The 17023-nt window shown below is 58.1% G+C and overlaps 2 protein-coding genes across 13 annotated transcripts in view; one reads left to right on the top strand and one right to left on the bottom strand.

Moving 5' to 3' along the window:
* CCDC57 (coiled-coil domain containing 57) overlaps positions 1-15117 on the top strand; it is a 92892-nt gene extending 77775 nt beyond the window's left edge. For all 8 annotated transcript variants that reach the window (XM_032322108.1, XM_032322114.1, XM_032322113.1 and 5 more), the window contains one exon: positions 14687-15117. In XM_032322108.1, the coding sequence (XP_032177999.1) occupies positions 14687-14889 (203 nt within the window). In that variant the 3' untranslated portion in view covers positions 14890-15117. The remainder of the gene's footprint in view (positions 1-14686) is intronic.
* On the bottom strand, positions 339-16081 carry LOC116578157. 5 transcript variants are annotated; one of them, XR_004280752.1, is made up of 3 exons: positions 15111-16081; positions 1791-4127; positions 339-1714 (listed from the first exon to the last, which is right to left on the bottom strand). XR_004280752.1 is itself a non-coding variant. In XM_032322179.1 (2 exons), exon 1 carries the CDS (start codon positions 16062-16064, stop codon positions 15144-15146), a length of 921 nt encoding a protein of 306 aa, XP_032178070.1. In that variant the 5' UTR covers positions 16065-16081; the 3' UTR covers positions 339-4127; positions 15111-15143. The 5 variants fall into 5 exon arrangements, 3 of the variants coding, with proteins under 3 accessions (XP_032178070.1, XP_032178069.1, XP_032178071.1); XR_004280753.1 differs by lacking the exon at positions 15111-16081 and adding an exon at positions 5997-6031; XM_032322179.1 differs by having other exon boundaries at positions 339-4127.
* Between the last annotated feature and the right edge of the window lie 942 nt (positions 16082-17023).

Raw genomic sequence — 17023 nt, 5'->3', positions numbered from 1 at the left:
GCCTGCCCAAGGCCAGGGAGCTCCTAGCCAGAGGGCCCAAGTGCTGGTCCTCCCTGCACTCCTGGAGCTCCAGAGGCGACAGGCCTGACCGGAGCAGGGGCAGGTGGCTGGGGGAAGGGCCAAGGCTGTCCCAGAGGTCAGACAGATAATGGCGGTGGGGGGGGGCACCTGAGGAATGTGGCTGTGGGGTCACCTCCTCCAGAGTGGAGGCGGGCTCTGCCCCGGAGGCCCCGCCCACTCAAGGCGGGTCCTGCTCCAGCTGCATCATGGGAGCTGGTGGGCGGGAGCTCTCCTGTGGGGTCTGAAAAGGTCCCTCGGTGCACCCAGTGCTCCCCTGCCTGGAGACCCTCACCCTCCTCCCTTGCTGCCCCCAAGGGGATCCCCTGGAGGACCAAAATGAGCAGGGGTAGAAGGGTTACAACTTCGAAGGATACAGTGTGGGTGTCACTTTCTTTTCTGTCGATTGTTGCTCTTTTGAAAATTACATTAGTGTTTCCTGAAATTAAGCATTTTGCTCTTTAAAAAGGATTGCATAAAAGGTTAAGAAAAGGCTATGCATGGTGCTACTAACTGGCTTCTAATCCAAAATTATTTTTAAATCCTGTGTGGTAAGAATGTTTCCAAACAGATCTCTCTACAGAGATGACATCTGAATCAGATAAGCACATTGCCAGGCTGTTCTTAACCAGCAATCCACGGAAAAACAGACCCAGCCACCTTGTGTTCACAGCCCGAGCCCGCGTGGAGGCCTCTCGGCACCGGGTCCCTTTCTCAGCAGCTCCCGGAGCTCAAAGGCCAGGGCTCTCTGCCTTCGGGTGAGCAGACCTGGGCCCACAGACACTAAGTTATTCCCCTAAGGTCTCCCAGCTCCCAGTCAGGGGATCAGTACCAGAGTCCAAGCCGATGCCTTGCGGACCCTGAGCCCACCGGCTGAGGAGAGTCCGCACCACGGTACCCGTGGACGCCAGGCACAGATGGCTGCGTGCAGGCCTCAGGGGGCCGCGCTAACCACCGGCCGGTCCTCTGGGTGGCGGCGGCGGCGGGCTGGTGGGCTGGCTCTAGCAAGCCCGTGACACTGTCCCGCAGTTGACCCTCAGTGGCAGATGGTGCAATGTGCCAGATCGTCCCATTTTTCCAGAGAAGCTAGTAATCTTGTTTTTATGTAGCACGTTTTCATTTTTGAGTATTGGCAACTAGTTAAAAAAATCAGAACAATGTGTGCGCCGAATTACCGCTGGTTTGGCCGGCCCTGCCTCGTGCCGTGTGGCCCCCCGGCTGGGGGCTGTGCCAGGACTGCACGCGCACAGGAGAGGACAGACAACACGCTGCCGTGACTCCGCTCAGCTGGCGGGCTCCAGAGAGAGGCCCGGCCTCTGGCAAGTTTCCTTCCCAGCCGGGGAATCTGGTGACTGCCGGGAAGACTGGGCTTCTCTACTGGAGAGTCCGGAATGTTTCCGCTTGTTATCGCAGGGCAAACACACCAGGCCCTCCTGGGCTTGTCCTCATGTCCATCCTGCAGCGTGTCACCTGCCTCTGACTAGGGCTGAGTGGGCCCCCAGGACTCCGTCTTATCTGTCCCCTTCTTGGTGTCTGTGTTCTTGAGTGGAGACTGTCCTGTGCCCTCCCTGAAGGCTGCGTCGGCTCAGGAGCAGGGTCTGGACCTTCCTCTGAAGGCACCTTGCTTCAGCTGTGGCTCTGCGAGCCTAGCCCTGGTCTGAGGTCATAAAAACATACAGTGAACATGGGACCTTAGAGTTACCCCGTCCACGGGGTATCGCCAAGGGTATTACCATCTGGCTTCCGCAGAGATGCTATTGTTTTTCTCATGAAACCCAGGGTTTGCACACAGGACCGCAGGCTGATGGCCCAGCACTGGCTCTGAGTGACGGCCACTTGTGATATGGATTTGTGATAAGACAGGTTAGAATGACACAGGTTAGATGACCTGAAAGAATGTCTTGTGATTCTATTGTAAATGCACCTGGAACAATACATTCTCTTCTTCCCGTGTAGCCCTCATGCCTGGGCACTCACCAGGGACCTCCCCTTGGGTCTGAGAGCCTTACTGGAATGTGAGCATCTGCGAGACAGACAGACCTAGGAGAACCTGGTGAGACCCGACTCGGAGACCAGCAGCACAAGCCACAGGAAAGGGGGCCAGCTAGAGCCAGGGGGGGCCTCCGCACCAGAAACGTGTTGTGAGGCAGTTTCCAGTCAGGGCTCATTGGCTGGGCTCTGGGAGCATGAGCCGCTGATGGGTGGAGGGCCTCCCGCTGGCGGGCTCAGCACGCGTTCTCGCTGGCCACGCCACAGAGAGACCTCATGAGCCACATGGGGACAAGGGCTGGCCCTGAGAGCCAGGAAGCTTATTTGGCACTGTGACTGTGAGGTTGTGGGGCCCCAGGGGGCAAGGGGTCCCCCCCCCCTGCTCTTCACCCTCTTGGCTCGCCTGTTCCCACTCTCAGGCAGGACTGGACGGGAGGACCTGGCATACCAGCCAAACTGGTACGGGTTGCTGTGCACTACCCGTGCTCTGTTCAGAGGAGGGAGCAGCGCCGGGTCCTGAGCTGGGCGAGCAGCGCCGGCTTCCTGCCTGGGCTAATGATTACGACCTGAGACATTTTAAGAAGTGCAGAGTGTCCTGTAAACTTTTCGAGAAGCGACGGTCAAGTAGATCTTTGTTAGCTCTCCTCTTGAAAGCGTTTTGATGAAACAGTTGTGCCACTTGGGGGAAAGTTTATGTAGAAAGAACTTCTATACCAAAGTAAATACTTTAAGAAATAGCCAAATCGGCTTACTCTTCCACGGCGTGTGTTCTGGGGCCACAGCATGGCTAATGCCCTCTTCCTCTTCTGGCTATTCTATGGACTATGCTTTAATGTCTCTCCGTAAACAGCTAGGAAGTTGGACAAAATATATGAAACAGCTGTTTTCAGGCATCAGGCAATAGTCAGCAGAGGATCATGGTCCTTGAAAAAAGGAAAACAAATGAGGTGAGTTCCAGAATCCCCCTGACTTTCTGCCTGAAGGCACTTTCTGGGCTGAAGGCACAGAGAGGGAGGCCAAACAGAGCTCAGCAGCCTTACTGAGTTGCAAAAATGGGAATTGGAGTTTGGGAAGGCAGAGGGGGTGGCAGTCGCAGGACAGTCTAGAAAGGAGGGTACTACACAGAAGAGAGCTCCAGAAACCTGTAGAGGCATGTTTTTGAGTTCTCCCTGTGTACTAGCCCATAGACGTGTAGCGTAGCTATCTATACGAAAAGGGGAAGGAAAGACAGACAACTTGTAAGCCGAACCATTTCCAGAGCTGTCAGAGTAGGGAGATACTCAGTCCGAGGAATGAGTGTCCGTCGTCACCTCCCTTTAGTGGAGACTGAGAGAAGTCACACGTCAGCAGTAGGCCTAGGTACCTCTGGAGTGAAGACCCACGTAGACTTAGACTAGAAAAGTTAAAAATCTTTGAAATGACCAGTCAAGGAACCTAACTGCCCACCAAAATAAAACCAACACTCTAAAAAAATTTTTCAAGGAAATGTTACAATGCCTAACACCCAATCAAAACGTACAAGACATGTGAAGAAGCGGGAAATGTGATCCACATGCGAGAGGAAAATCCATCGGTAGGAAGAGGCCCAGAAATAACCGAGCAGACAAAGATATTAAAAAGAACTGGAATGACTGCATTCAAATATTTAAAGGAAAACATACACATGATGAGAAGAACCGAGAATATGAAAAGTTCTAAACAAAACTTCTGTAGGTGGGAACTATAATATTTGATAAGGAAAGCTCACTAGATGGGATTAACCCAAGAACAAAGATGGTAGAAGGAAGAACAGAAAGTTCCAAGTCATCGCAAGAGAATCTGTCCTAAATGAGACGCCGAGAGAGAGCGAGCCTCGGCCTCCTGCCGGCGTCCCTCAGTCCGCCAGAAGGAGGAGAGAGCAGGAAGAGAGGAACTATTCCCAGCAGTAATGACGAGGGTCACCCGGGTGGCTCAGTCGGCTGAGCGTCTGACTCTGGGATCGCAGCTCGGGCCGTGGTCTCGGTGTCATGAGATTGAACCCATGTCGGGCCCCACGCCGAGCGCAGGGTCTGCTGAGATTGTCCCACTTGCATGCTCGCTCTCTGTAAAAACAAAACAGATTCCCCCTAAATTTGATGCAAACTCTTCTCTCACAGATCCGGGTTCAACTACCCCAGCAGCTGGCTAGACACACGTGTGCCACCCAGGGAGGGCTGCAGCTGAGTTTCTGGAAATCCGTGATAAAGAAAATCTAAAATGCAGTTGAAGGAAAAACAAAGGACACAGTGCACAGAGATGAACAAATAATTATGGCAGACTTCTCTTCAGAAACTGTGCAAGCCAGAAGACAAGGGCTCATCGGGTTTAAAATACTGAAAGAAAAGCCGTCAAAATGGAATTCTGTATCTAGCAAAAATATCCTCCAAAAATTAAGGCAGGATAAAAGCTTTCACAGATAAACAAATCTGATAGAACTCACCACCAACTGACCCCCCACTCCACGAAGTGTTAGAGGATGCTCTTCGGACTGAAAGAAAATGATGCTGCATGGAGATGGGGGTCAACAGAGAATAATCCGGAAAGGCAGACACGGCGGGTCTGCAGGTAAATGAAGAGGACAGGCTTACATTTTTCTTCATATGCTAACTGTTTAAAACGCACGTATTAACAGTGTCTTATGGGGCTTGTGAGACGTGTGGAAGTCAGAGGTGTGTGCTACCTGTCACAAGGTGGCAGGCGTGGTGGGACAGGGAAGGGGAAGCTCGTGCAAGGCTCCTGGAGGTGACATTGTGCAACAGCGTGTCACAGCCGAATGAGGTAAGTCAAAAATGCATGTCGTAAACCACAGAACGGCCATTAAAAAACAATGACAAAGAACAGCCAGTAGTGCAGTATAGACCCAATGGAGTGAAAACATCAACCCCAGAGCAGCCTCGGACAGAGGGAGAGAAGAACAGGGACGGACAGGACAGAAAACAACCCGCGAGTGCGATCTAGCAAGAAGGTACATTTAAAACCTTAAAACCAATCACGTTGACGATTATATTAAACGTAATGGTCTAAATATTGCATGAAAAAGCCGACTGGGAGCAGAAAGCTAGTCTCGACTGTGTGCTGTCTGCACGAAACCCACTTGTCCATGCAGAGGCAGAGACAAGAGAGGCTGGACGGCTGCCTGACGTCCAGCAGGGTGGACTTCCCCACGAGGAGTACTAAGATCACGAGGTACATTGCGTGACGGCATGGAAGTCAGTTAATCAGGAGGACACAACTTTCCCAAGTGTGTATGCTCCTAATGCCAGCGTGGTAAACGCATGGAGTCTGTCGACTCTCAGAAGAAGAGCCGCCTGGGGGGCTCAGTCAGTTGAGCATCCAACTCTGGACTCAGCTCAGGTCGTGATCTTGGGGTCGTGAGATCAAGCCCCATGTCAGGCTCTGCACTCGGCACGGAGTCTGCTTGAGATTCTCTCTCGTCTCCCTCTGCCCTTCCCCCCGACTTGTGCTCTCTCTCTCTAAAATAAATAAATAAAATCTTTTTAAAAACCCTCTCAGAAATGGAAGGAAATGTAGAGGGGTCCGTCATCGCACTTGGGGCCTTGTGGATTTCTCCGTCAGTAATCAGCAGAACAAGGAGACAGAAAAGCCAGCCGGCGTCTGGAGGGTTTCAGCAGCTCGGTCAGCTAGCTCGGCTGAACAGGCGTGTGTACGGCTCTGTAACCTGAACCAGAACACACATTCTTTTCAGATGCACATGGGACATTTGACAAGATAGGCCACATACTGGCCATCAAACCGGTCTTGGTAAATTTGAGAAGACGGTAATCATACGTACTGTATTTGCTGGCCGCAAACATATTATATCAGAAATCAAGAACAGAGAAGTATCTCAGAAAATGACAACCAAAAATGCTCACGGGTCCAAGAAGAAATCACAGAGTAGCCCTTGGGAACGTAAGCGTCCAAATACTTACATGAGAGAACAACACTGTTCTGAGTGCGGCCGTCCTGACCCACCTCGAAAAGCTGGACAAAGAAGGGGCACCTGGGTGGCTGTGTTGGTTAAAGCGACCGACTCTTGATTTCAGCTCAGGTCATGATCTCGGGGTGGTGAGGTCGAGCCCCGTATCAGGCTCCACGCCGTGTGCTTGAGATCTTCTCTCTCTCTCCCTCTGCCCCTTCCCCATCTCTCTCTCTCTGTCTTTTTTTAAAAGATTTTATCTATTTATTTGACAGAGAATGAGAGAGCACAAGCAGGGGGAGTGGCAGAGAGAGAGGAGGGAGGAAGCAGGCTCCCCGCTGAGCAGGGAACCTGATGCGGGCTCGATCCCAGGACCCTGAGGTCAAGACCTGAGCGGAAGGCCGACACTTCACCTACCGAGCCACCTGAGGGCCCCGCCCCATCTCTAAAATTAAAAAAAAAAAAAAAAAAAACTTAGAAAAATAGGAACAAACTAAATTCAAAGTTTAGGTTTATAGTAGGAGAAAATAGTAAAGATACAAGTGGGGAACAACGAGGGGCGCCTGGGCGGCTCCGTGGGTTAAAGCCGCTGCCTTCGGCTCAGGTCGTGGTCTCAGGGTCCTGGGATCGAGCCCCGCATCGGGCGCTCTGCTCAGCGCGGAGCCTGCTTCTCCCGCCCCCTGCTCCCTGCTTGTGATCTCTCTCTGTCGGTCTCAAATAAATGAAATGTTTCTTAAAAAAAGAAAAAACCGACGGATTGGACTCCGTGGACAACGCAGAGTCTGCTTTCCCAGTGACGCGGTGAAGACGTGAGAAAGTAAACCACAGGCCGGGCGGCGCGTCGAGGACTTGCACCCAGAACAAGTCAAGAATGAGACACAAATGCACACAACAGAAAATAGCCAAAATGCTTGGAAAGACCCTTTACAAAAGAAGATCATTAAATGGAGAAAAAGCGCACGAGGGATGCTCAAGGGTGAAGCCAGGAGGGCGCGGCAGACCTGAAGAACAGGGCGGCGCCCGCTCCCCTGACCCAGACCGTGCTGGAGCCGCGGGACGCGCGCGCACACGGCGGCCGGGGCGGGGGTGGGGGTGATGTAATGCCGCTGCTTTGGGAAGCCGTTTGGCAGTTTCTTAAGTTAAACGTGTTCTCGCACAGCGCAGCCCTTTGGTTTCGAGGCTACCGTGCAGGAGAAAGGGGAACGTCCCCGCAGGCCACCTGGGGGTCGGTGGCTAGACCCGGTCGGCTCTCGATCTGGGCTCACGTCATGGTCTTGGGGTGCTGGGATGAGCCCTACATCAGGCCCCGCCGTGCTCCGCAGTTGGCTTGTCCCTCTCCCTCTGCTGCTCCCTCGTACGCTCTCGCTCTCTCCGATAAATAAGTAAAAAAAAATTTTTTTAAAAGTCATGCACCCAGAGAGTTTAGCATGAATGTTTATAGCTGCTTCGAGCCCAGATAGGGGACGAGCGAACGCCCCCCCCGGGGCACAGCGGAACACTAACCCGCAAGTAAAGGAGCTCGGGTCATCCGTAAGAACAGGAATGTTCTCAGGAAACATTTCTTCGGTTTCTGGGAGAACCAGGCTTCAGAAAGTGCCTAGTGTCTTGTGTTCCACTGACAGGAAGCTCTAGAAGAGACTGTGGGGTCAGTGGTGGCAGAAGGCAGGGCTGGCTTGGGGCTGCAGGGGTCAATGTTCCAAACGAATCGAGGCGCACGTTTTCTAAAAGCCATTGAGATGTACGGTTAAAAATGCGTGCATTGGGCGCCTGGGTGGCTCGGTTGGGCGACTGCCTTCGGCTCAGGTCCTGATCCTGGAGCCCCAGGACTGTCCCGCATCGGGCTCCCAGCTCCGCGGGGGTCTGCTTCTCCCTCTGGCCTGCTCCTCTCACGCTCTCGGTAAATAAATAAAATCTTTAAAAAACAATGGGTGCATTTATTGCCTGTGAGTTGTAACTGGATAGAAGCAATGTTCTCAGCAAGGAGCCCTCCCGGCGGGCGTCCCTCTTCCGCTCCTGTGCTCGGTCTCTGTCCTGCCGTCAGGACACCACCTGCATTCCTTCCAGGTTGCTGCGGGACCTCGGAGGATCCTGGTAATTCTTATCAATTTACTCAGCTCTCTTAATTATTCTGCGCTGTGGAGCTTAGGAGCTCCCGGGGGAGGTCATTACCGTCGCCTGTGCCCTCCCCCGGGCTTCCTGGAAGGGCCCCAGGAGCCCCTGCGGATCGGCAAAGGTGAAGACATTACCCTTTAAAAGACATTAAACCGGGTATGGAACAAACCCACTTGCATTTTTTCGCTCGCTCTTACCTGAAATAACGGCCTGGTTTCCATCGGCTTCAGGGGAGACACCCGCCTTCTTGTCTCGGGGGGTCATTTCACATCTGGAGAAGGCTGCGGATCGGTCACTCACTCACCTCTGCTAGGGAAGGGCCACCACGCGGCCCCCGCCAGCCCCCGACTGTGTAACAAGGGGCCCGTGCGCTCACGAAGCAGGCGGCCGTCCTGTTCACAATTTCCCTCTTTCTGACATTTTATCCTGTCCCCCAGGCGCTTGCTGTTCTAGAGGGAAGCTCCCCAGAGTCCCGGGTTGGCTTCCTCGCCCACACCCACCCCCACGCCGGCAGTCCGTCTTCCCTAAGGACATCATGGGGTCGTTTTCAGAAGGCAACCGTCGCCTTCCCCTCCAAGCCTTCTACTCCTGATTTCTCGCTCTTTCCTTGTAGAGCTGGCTGGACCTACAGCCACAGGATGGTGGGCGTCTCATCCACTCACAAACCTGAAGGCAGTGAGGCTGGGTTTTCCACCAAATACGTGTGATTGCTGGGTTCTAAAAATATACCCTCCATCAAATTAAAAAATTTCTTTTATAACCCAGATTTATTGAGAGTTTTCATCACAAGTAGGTATTAAACTTTATCAGTTTTTTCTGCATTGATTGTGGTAGACATGATTTTTTTCCGTTTTCACTTATTGATGTGGTAAATATGTGTAGATTTTCTGAGAAGAAGCCGGCCTCGCATTACTGAGATAAATTCTTCTTTTTCTTTTTCCTTTTTTTTTTTTTTTTTTTTTAAGATTTTATCTACTTATTTGACAGGGAGAGCAGGGAGAGAGGAACACAAGCAGGGGAGTGAGAGAGGGAGACGCAGGCTTCCGGCCTGGCAGGGATCCCGATGCGGCTCGACCCCAGGACCCGGCAGCCACAAACTGAGCTGAAAACGAGTCAGAGGCTCCGCCAACTGCGTCCCCAGGTGTCCCCCGGCGTTGCGTTTTCTGATGTGAACGTTCATCTCTGACACGCACAGTGACCCTGCCTTGGTGTCCCCGTGGGGACCACAGGCCCTGGAGCCGGCCCCCTTTCTGTACAGGAGCCTTCTCTGGAAGCGCCTGCCTGAGAGTCCCCAGCAGCGCGGCAGAGGCAGGAGGGAAGACCTGTCCCCTGAGGGCTGGGCCTCTGCCGGACAGTCCAGGGAGGAGCCAGTGCGCCGGGACCGAGGCGGCCCCGTCTCCAGGCCACCGTGGGCAGAGATCGCTGGGGAGCCCGAGACCCTGGGCTGGGCACCCCCAGCGGGCCCAGTGCCGCCTGCCCGTCCCCGCAGCCCTACCGTCTTCTGGCCTGTCCGCGGTGCCTCCGCCTGCCCCCGGCCATCCGGGGCCTGGCAGAGCCGCCCGCGGGTCGCCAGGCTGGAAGCTGGGCCGCAGCTCAGGGCCCCTGGCTTCCGTGGGTGGAGGACCTTCTAGGCAGGCCGTCGTGTCCTAGCTGACGTTCCGTCAGGCCAGGGAGGAGGTGGGCGGCGTGGCCTGTGGGCAAGCCAGGGGCTCCGTCGGGTCGGTTTCTGGGCTTCGTGAAGCCTCCTCTGAGCTGGGGCACGCGGCAGAGAGGCGCTCTGGCCACTGCGGGCAGCCGAGACCCCCTTCCAGCCGGAGTCCAGCCCCCAAGGGTGGCCGGGGCCCCTTTCCCGGCAGAGTCGGGGGCACGGCCGTGGCACTGTGGTTCAGGCCCTGAGGCCCACGTCTCTGCGCAGTTTGGCTTGGCCTCCTGAGTGGGGGGACATCCGACACCTATCGCCACCCCCCTTTGGAGCAAAGTTAACCACCGTCCCCTGGGTCTCCTGGAGAGGATCAGGGAGTGAAGGGGGCGGAGACACCACGGCCTGGGCATGAGACAGGGGTGCGCCGCAGCAAGCTGTGCCCTGAGCCCTGCGGGCTTGGGGTGGGGACTCGGCACACAGGACGAGTGTCCTCTCGTGGCCAGCCCTTCCGGAGGGAAGCGCCCCGGGAAGCCACCGCGGGCCTTCCCGCTCCCCACGCAGCTGCAGCCACACAAGGAGCCGCACCGGCGCCGCAAGCCACGTCCCAGAGCCTGACCGCCGGGCCCCAGACCCAGGGGAGCCTGCGCGGGGACCCCTACTCCGCCGGCACCTCGGCGGTTGGCCTGTGGGGATTCTGTCCGTTTGCCTCTGCTTCTGCGGCACCCGAGAGCAGCCCGGGTGCGGCCCTCACCAGACCTCCAGAGAGCCATTTTGGGGTCTGGTGTGGGGAAGCCTCTGGCCGGAGTGGCTCAGCGCCTTGAGCGAGATGGGCAGCTTGTGGGCGTGTGGCCATGGCAGCCCTCTCCAGGGGCCGCGTTTGCGAGGAAAGGGAGAGCATTGCTCAGTCCTCTGCAGCAGCCTCCTCCGCCAAGAGGGGCAGAGAGCAGCTCACTGCGGCGTGTGGCCGGGGACACGAGGCGGGGCGGCGCCAGCAGGGGTGGCAGGGAGCCTGCCGGCTGTGACCGCGGTGTGCCCGCCTTGGTCCCTTGTGGACACAAGTCCTTCGTGAATCTCACCCTGTTTAGCCAGCTTTTGGGCTTAGATCTGTGGGAAGGAGGCAGGTGAGAGCCGACCCCTCCCCCTCTGCTCCCTGTGCCTCACAGGATGGCTCTCTGACTGCTCCCCAGGCCCTCGCCCAGGGTCCCGACGTCCATTCACACAGGCCGCACCCCCGGCTTGTCCACTGCACGCTTTCCCCTCTGGGGCCCGGGCACTTCTTCCCGCCACCGCCTCTGCGGGGCTGGTGGACTGGCCATCACTCTCTGCTCCTTCCCGGACCTGCAGTCCTCACTGTCCTGGCGCCGCCCCCACCCCTGCACCCGCACCTCTGCGGCCGTCCGCCCCACCTCTGGCCTCTGTCAGCTCCTCTTTCCTGTGCTGTGGAGCCTCAGGGCCCAGAGAAGGAACAGAGGCCACGTGGAGGGCTGGGCCGCTCTCCGGGTTCTGCCTGCCCGCCTCGGACAAATCAGCCCCGACAAGGGCAGGACTCGCTGCTCTCACAGGGTATGTCCCCTAAATTCCCTTCCCTGGGGCCCCGGATGCTCCCTGCTGCCCAGCGCGCTTCCTGAGATGCAGGACAGGAACCACACTGGGCCACACTGAGAGGCATCAGCAGACTCAGATCTAGGGAGGGGCACCCCAAAAATGATAGTAGGAAGAAGTGATTAAGGGTTGGCATTGGGTATTAACCTCAGGGAGGAGGGGGCAGAGCAGGCGTGCCGGGGTGATTAACAAGAGGGTTCCAGCCTCAGGCCAGGGGCAGCCTGAGGGGCCCTGAAGGATCTGGGGTTTCCTGTGCACTGCCCTCCCCCTGCTGAGTACAGCCGTGCCCAGGAATGTCCACCCAGAGCCTCTGTACCGAGGGCAGACAGGCGCTCCCTGCAGGGTCACTCCGGGCAGGCTCGGGGCTCTGGGAAGTAGCTGGCAGCTTCTGGAGACTCGGGGCGTGGGCTTAGGGAGAGAGGCCACCCCACCTGGCGCATTGTCTACTGAAGGCCTGGGCTCCCTCCCACCATGGTAGGAAGCCTTGGAAGGTTCTGGGGAGTTTGACATAATCTCATTCAAAACAACGTATCAGAAGGAGGGCTGGGGGCGCCTGGGGGCTCAGTCGGTTTCGCGTCCGACTCTTGATCCTCAGGTCCTGACCTGGGGACCATGAGTTCAAGCCCACGGTGGGCTCCACACTGGGCATGGAGCCTGCTTACAGGGAAAGTTGCGGGGGTTGGGATGAGGGGCAAGGCGAGGTGGGGGTGCAGTTCCTCTCATTTGAGAAGGGCTGGACCCCGCGGCAGGAGAGGCTCCCGCGCAAGCTGGAGGGAAGGTTCAGTGGCAGCAGCGCCTGTCGGCACCCGGGATGGAAGGAGCGGATCCCGGAGGGCTCCCGCACCAGCGAGGCTGCCTGAGCCTGAGGAGGCCTTGTCCCTACTGTCCAAGGCCGCAACAAGGACTTGAGAGCTGAGCTGCCCCCGTGGCCCCAAGGAAGGCCCTGGAGAGTCAGGGCTGGCAGGGGCTCCGTGTCCCCAGCCTTTCCAACGGCTTTCAGAGGCCCTCAGGGCGCCCTGACAGCCGGCAGCAGCCTGACCTGCTCCTGAGAGCGGCCAGCCTCCCCCAGTCCGACGAGGGCTGAGCGGCGGCTCCAGGCAGCCGGGAAGCTCGGAGCACTCACCGAGCCCTGGGAGCCCCGGCACAGACATAGGCTCCTGCTTCCACGTTCTTAGCTGTGAGGCCCTGGGCACAGTGGACCCAGACCGGCCCCGACGGGGGGCATGTCAGGCCCCAGCGCAGGAAGAGCTGTCCCAGGCTGGGCTCTGCAGGCAGGGACCGGGAAGGGCAGAGGGGAGGGGGTCCCCCGCCACAAACCAGTCACGCGCCTGAGCGAGGAGGGCGCATCTCAGGTTATGGTCACAGGGCAAACAGGCAGGACCCGTCCAGCTTCACACCTGGGGCAGCTGGCTGCCTCCTCGCCGCCTCGGGGAGGGCTCTGCAGGAAGGGGCATGACAAAACCCCCCGAGACTACATGGCTGCCTCCGCCGTCTTCTTTCAGAGGCCTTGTTCCCGCGGTCAGCGTCGCGGGCCCCCCAAGCACAAGGCCTCAGGGCCTGGGCTCTTCCTCCTCCCAGAGTGCCACCTCCCCCCGCCTCTCCAACCCTGGTGGCAGCAGATGGCCAGGGGGAGCTCAGGCCAGTCCCGTGGAATCCCTGCAAGGGCCGGTCCCTCACGTTGTGGGGTCAGGGTCCCAACTCTGCCCCTCCCCGCTGGCCACTGCTTCGGAGCACAGGGTGGGCCTAGATTTTTTTTTTTTTTTTTTTTTGACAGCGCATGAGAAGAGGGCAGGTCAGAGGGAGAAGCAGACCCCCCACCAAGCAGGGAGCCCGATGTGGGACTTGATCCTGTGACTCCAGGATCATAACCTCAGCAGAAGGCAGCGGCCCAACCAACGGAGCCCCCCAGGCGCCCAGGACGGGCCCAGATATTATCAGCTATCGGGATGGGGCCCATGAGATTGGGGCAGGAGGGCGTGTGCAGGGGGAGGGAACTGGTCTGCAGTTAGAGAAGCAAAGGCACGGGCCTCTCCTCCATGAGGGAGACAGCCATGGCCTCGGGAAGCAGAGAGGAACAGGGACATCCAAGGGACCAAGCTTGCCCCACTCCAGGATCCCAGTGCTTGGAGACCAGGCACTAGGAGGAGAACGGGCCTGGCCCCAGGAAGGGAGCCTAAGGCTGTGTGACCCCAGGGAGCCTGTAGGGAACAGACCCGTTCCAGGTACTCGCGAGGACAGAGGAGGCCCAAGGTGAGGCGAGGGACCCGGTACACATGGCAGACCTCCACCTCCCAGGACCGGGGACGATGCCAGCAAGCCCACAGCCCACAGTGTGCCTCCCCTGTGTGTGCTTTCCAGAGCACAGGCCTTTTCCTGTCCCCTCGGCCTGCCCTCAGACCTCACCCGGGTGGGTCCCCGCCACGCGGTGTCCCCCACCTGTGCTGCACACGGCCGTATGGGGTCCAGGCCCTGGGTAGTTGGCTCTGAGACGTGTGGTGTGTGTGTCACCCATGTGAGATGCTGGTGCCGGGCCCCACCTTGCCCCACGTGTGCTCTCTAGGGCAGCTTTCCCATCTGCCGGGACCCTCCTGGGGTACTCCAGGGACCCCAGCCCTCCCCACTGGGCCAGCCCGCAAGGGAGAACCACTCTGACCTCTCAGGGAACCTTCCAGCTGTGGCTGCTTCCCACCACCATCTTTTTTGTTTTGTTTTGTTTACAAAAGAAATATAGTCCTAGTTCTAAAAACTTGCCAAGTAGAGAAGCTTGGAAACTGGAAGCCTCCTACTGCGCCCGAGTTGGAGACGCCGTGGTGGTCACTTTGGAAGGGCTGCCCCTGCGTGTGGGCCCACGCGTGCGGCACGTGGGCCAGGCTCCTGGGTCCTCGGCCTGTGCCTGGACGCACACATCAGGGCTGCTGGGCAGCTGGAGGGGCTGGCAAGCACAGCCAGCAGGCAGAACGTGGCTGACAGCTGGGGACAGCCTGAGACCTGCCTTGGGTCAACCATTAACTCAGCACCCGCCCCGGGGACCCATTGCGAAATGGCAGGAGATGGTGTGTCCAGAGTGCCCAGTGGAGGAGCAGGCCCAGCCCTACGGTGCATCTGGGGAGTGTGTGTCCCAGAGATCCGCCCCGTGCCAGGGCCCCCGGCATAGCTGCGGCCGCAGAGCTCGTCCCCCAGGGAGGACCTCTGGCCTGACGGGCTCTGCTCCGGGGGCCAAGGCGTGGGGTTTCTGGGTTGTGCGGGCGAGAGTCGCAGCCGCTTAGCTCGTCCTCGGGGAGCCCAGGCTTCCTGCCGCTTCCTCCCTTCGTGCTGTGACAGGCCTTTCTCTTGCTGTCCTTCTGCAGAGCGCACTGCGCGGCCAGCAGCCGACAGCCTCAGACACCCGGACGGGAGCTCCGCGGCCACGCGGGCAGCCTTTGCCGTCGAAGGGATGAAGATGGAAGCTCGGGCAAAGGCCCTCCCCGCCAGACCCGCCAGAGCTCCCCCTTCGAAAACTAAAGGCTGCCAGCAGCCCCCCAAGATCCGTAACTACAATTTGAAGGACTGACTATCCGGGCCTGCCTCGTCACACCCGCCCCCACCCCCGTCCCGTGTTGGCACGTGGGGCCTGTGCTTTCATCCCGCATGGCGGGTGTTAGTGTGAGTGCCCACATGTGCACGAGGAGAATGTGATTGTGCCCACGGCCCCGGAGCAGAGGCCCCACTGACCGACCTAGAGCCATTAAAGCCTGCGCTTCCCGTGCTCGGGCTCGGCCCTGCAGTCCTTACCTGGGAGAGGCAGCCAGGAGGGCAGCGTGGCTGCTAAGCCTGCTGCGGTGCTGGGGGACACTGGGAGCAGAATGCCCGCCCACAAAACAGGCGTCTCCCCACAGGGTGCTGCCCGTGCGAGGGGACCTTCTGGAAGAAGGGATGGCCTAGCTGCTGGCGTCTGGCCCCTGGTGACGTGGAGGTGGCACTTCCAGACCTCTTTGGCCCCGTGAGGCCAACTCCAGTCAGTCTGGAGCCTTCTACGTCCGCCCCCCACATAGGACAGAAGTGAGGCATTCCCAACAGCCTGATGCCCGGGGCTGGACACTGAACCCCTTGCTCCAAGTACCACAAAACCACACCCGCACGTCCCCACCCGAGAAATGTCTCGCATAGTGTAACCGCACATACTGGACACTTGCGGACTTGCTCTGCAGGGAACCATCCCCGGGTCCTGCCGTGCTCCCCCGGAGCCCTCAGCCTCTGGCTCCACTGGTGTCCACACCTCGTTGGCAGAGCCAGGCCGTTCTGTGCCCACAGCAGCGCTAGCAACGGAGACAGTCTGTCCCCACCTGAGGCGAGTGCGGTTGTGCCCTCAAGCAGCCCGAGCTCTCTGCACGGAGGCTTTCCCTTTCTGGTCAGCGGCTCCCACGGAACCGGGCAGACGGCTTCTCTGGGAGGATGTCGGAGAGTGCCGGGGGAAGGCTGTCGGGCACACATCGTGCCACCTCTGTGGCTTCCGTTGACCTCATGTAGAATGTGCACGACGTGCTCTCCCCGCCTGGCTCCCAGGTACAGGGGCGCGTGTGGAAGCACATCGCAGGGAGAGCCCACGAACGGGTGCTGTTGCAGCTCACGCGTCGCCCTGATGTCGGGCCAAGAGACCACAGACCAGGCCCCAGTGGTTTGCAGCGGCTCCTGCCCCGTCCTGCGCACCCTTGAGCCCCATGTGACGGCACACGGGCCTGGGGACATCCTTGCCGCAGGATAGTACTCAGCCTGGGCCCACTGTGCTTCCAGGAGCTGCAGAGGCCATGCTGAGCCCACCCCGCTGTGCCAGGAAGCAGCAACCTGGAGGGGGGCGGGGCCAGGGCTCTGCTGTTTCTGGTGTGTCCTTAGGAGTGAGGCGTGGCTGTGTGACTTCCTTAAGCTGAAAACCTAAGCAGAGATGCATTGTGACTTTCCAAAGAGGCACTTAAGAGCCCATGAGCGGGGCGCCTGGGTGGCTCAGTTGGTTAAGCAACTGCCTTTGGCTCAGGTCATGGACCCAGAGTCCTGGGATCGAGTCCCACATTGGGCTCCCAGCTCCAGGGGGAGTCTGCTTCACCCTCTGACCTCCCCTCTCGTGCTCTCTCTCACTTTGTCGCGCTCTCTCTCAAAATAAATAAATAAAAATCTTTAAAAAAAAGAAGAGCCCATGGGCAGGGAGCCTGGGTGGCTCAGTGGGTTAAAGCCTCTGCCTTCGGCTCAGGTCATGATACCAGAGTCCTGGGATCGAGCCCCACATCGGGCGCTCTGCTCAGCAGGGAGCCTGCTTCCTCCCCTCTCTCTCTGCCTGCTTGTGATCTCTGTCTGTCAAATAAATAAAATCTTTAAAAAAAAAAAAAAACAAAACCCACGAGTGAGTCTCTGAGCCCCCATCATCTGGCCCCTTGCAGGCTGCAGTGAGCAGAGCCCCACTGACCAGCAAGAAATGAGCCTGGGATCGTTCAAGTCACCCAAGGTTGGGAGTGTGATGCACCATGGTCCAGTGACTCCTGGCCCAGGATACAAGGGAGCTGAAAAATTTTAATTTGGAAGAGAAAGAAAAACCCAAGGGAAGGTTGTTCAGGACATTAATTTGGCTGTCGGATGTCAGGGCGCTCTCCCACCTTTTCCTGGCCTGCGCTTCCTCCCACTGTCAGGGTTAGAAGCCCCCCAGTGACAAGACGCAA

The sequence above is a fragment of the Mustela erminea genome, chromosome 18 (genome assembly GCF_009829155.1).
Source record: "Mustela erminea isolate mMusErm1 chromosome 18, mMusErm1.Pri, whole genome shotgun sequence".
Taxonomy (NCBI): domain Eukaryota; kingdom Metazoa; phylum Chordata; class Mammalia; order Carnivora; family Mustelidae; genus Mustela; species Mustela erminea.
Note: the sequence above shows the minus strand (reverse complement) of the source record. Positions and strands in the feature narration are given on the sequence as shown.

What these genes read in the sequence shown, in the direction of transcription:
- LOC116578157 (XM_032322179.1), bottom strand. Translation starts at nt 16,064, where the DNA reads ATGTCCCCAGGCCCGTGTGCCGTCACATGGGGCTCAAGGGTGCGCAGG.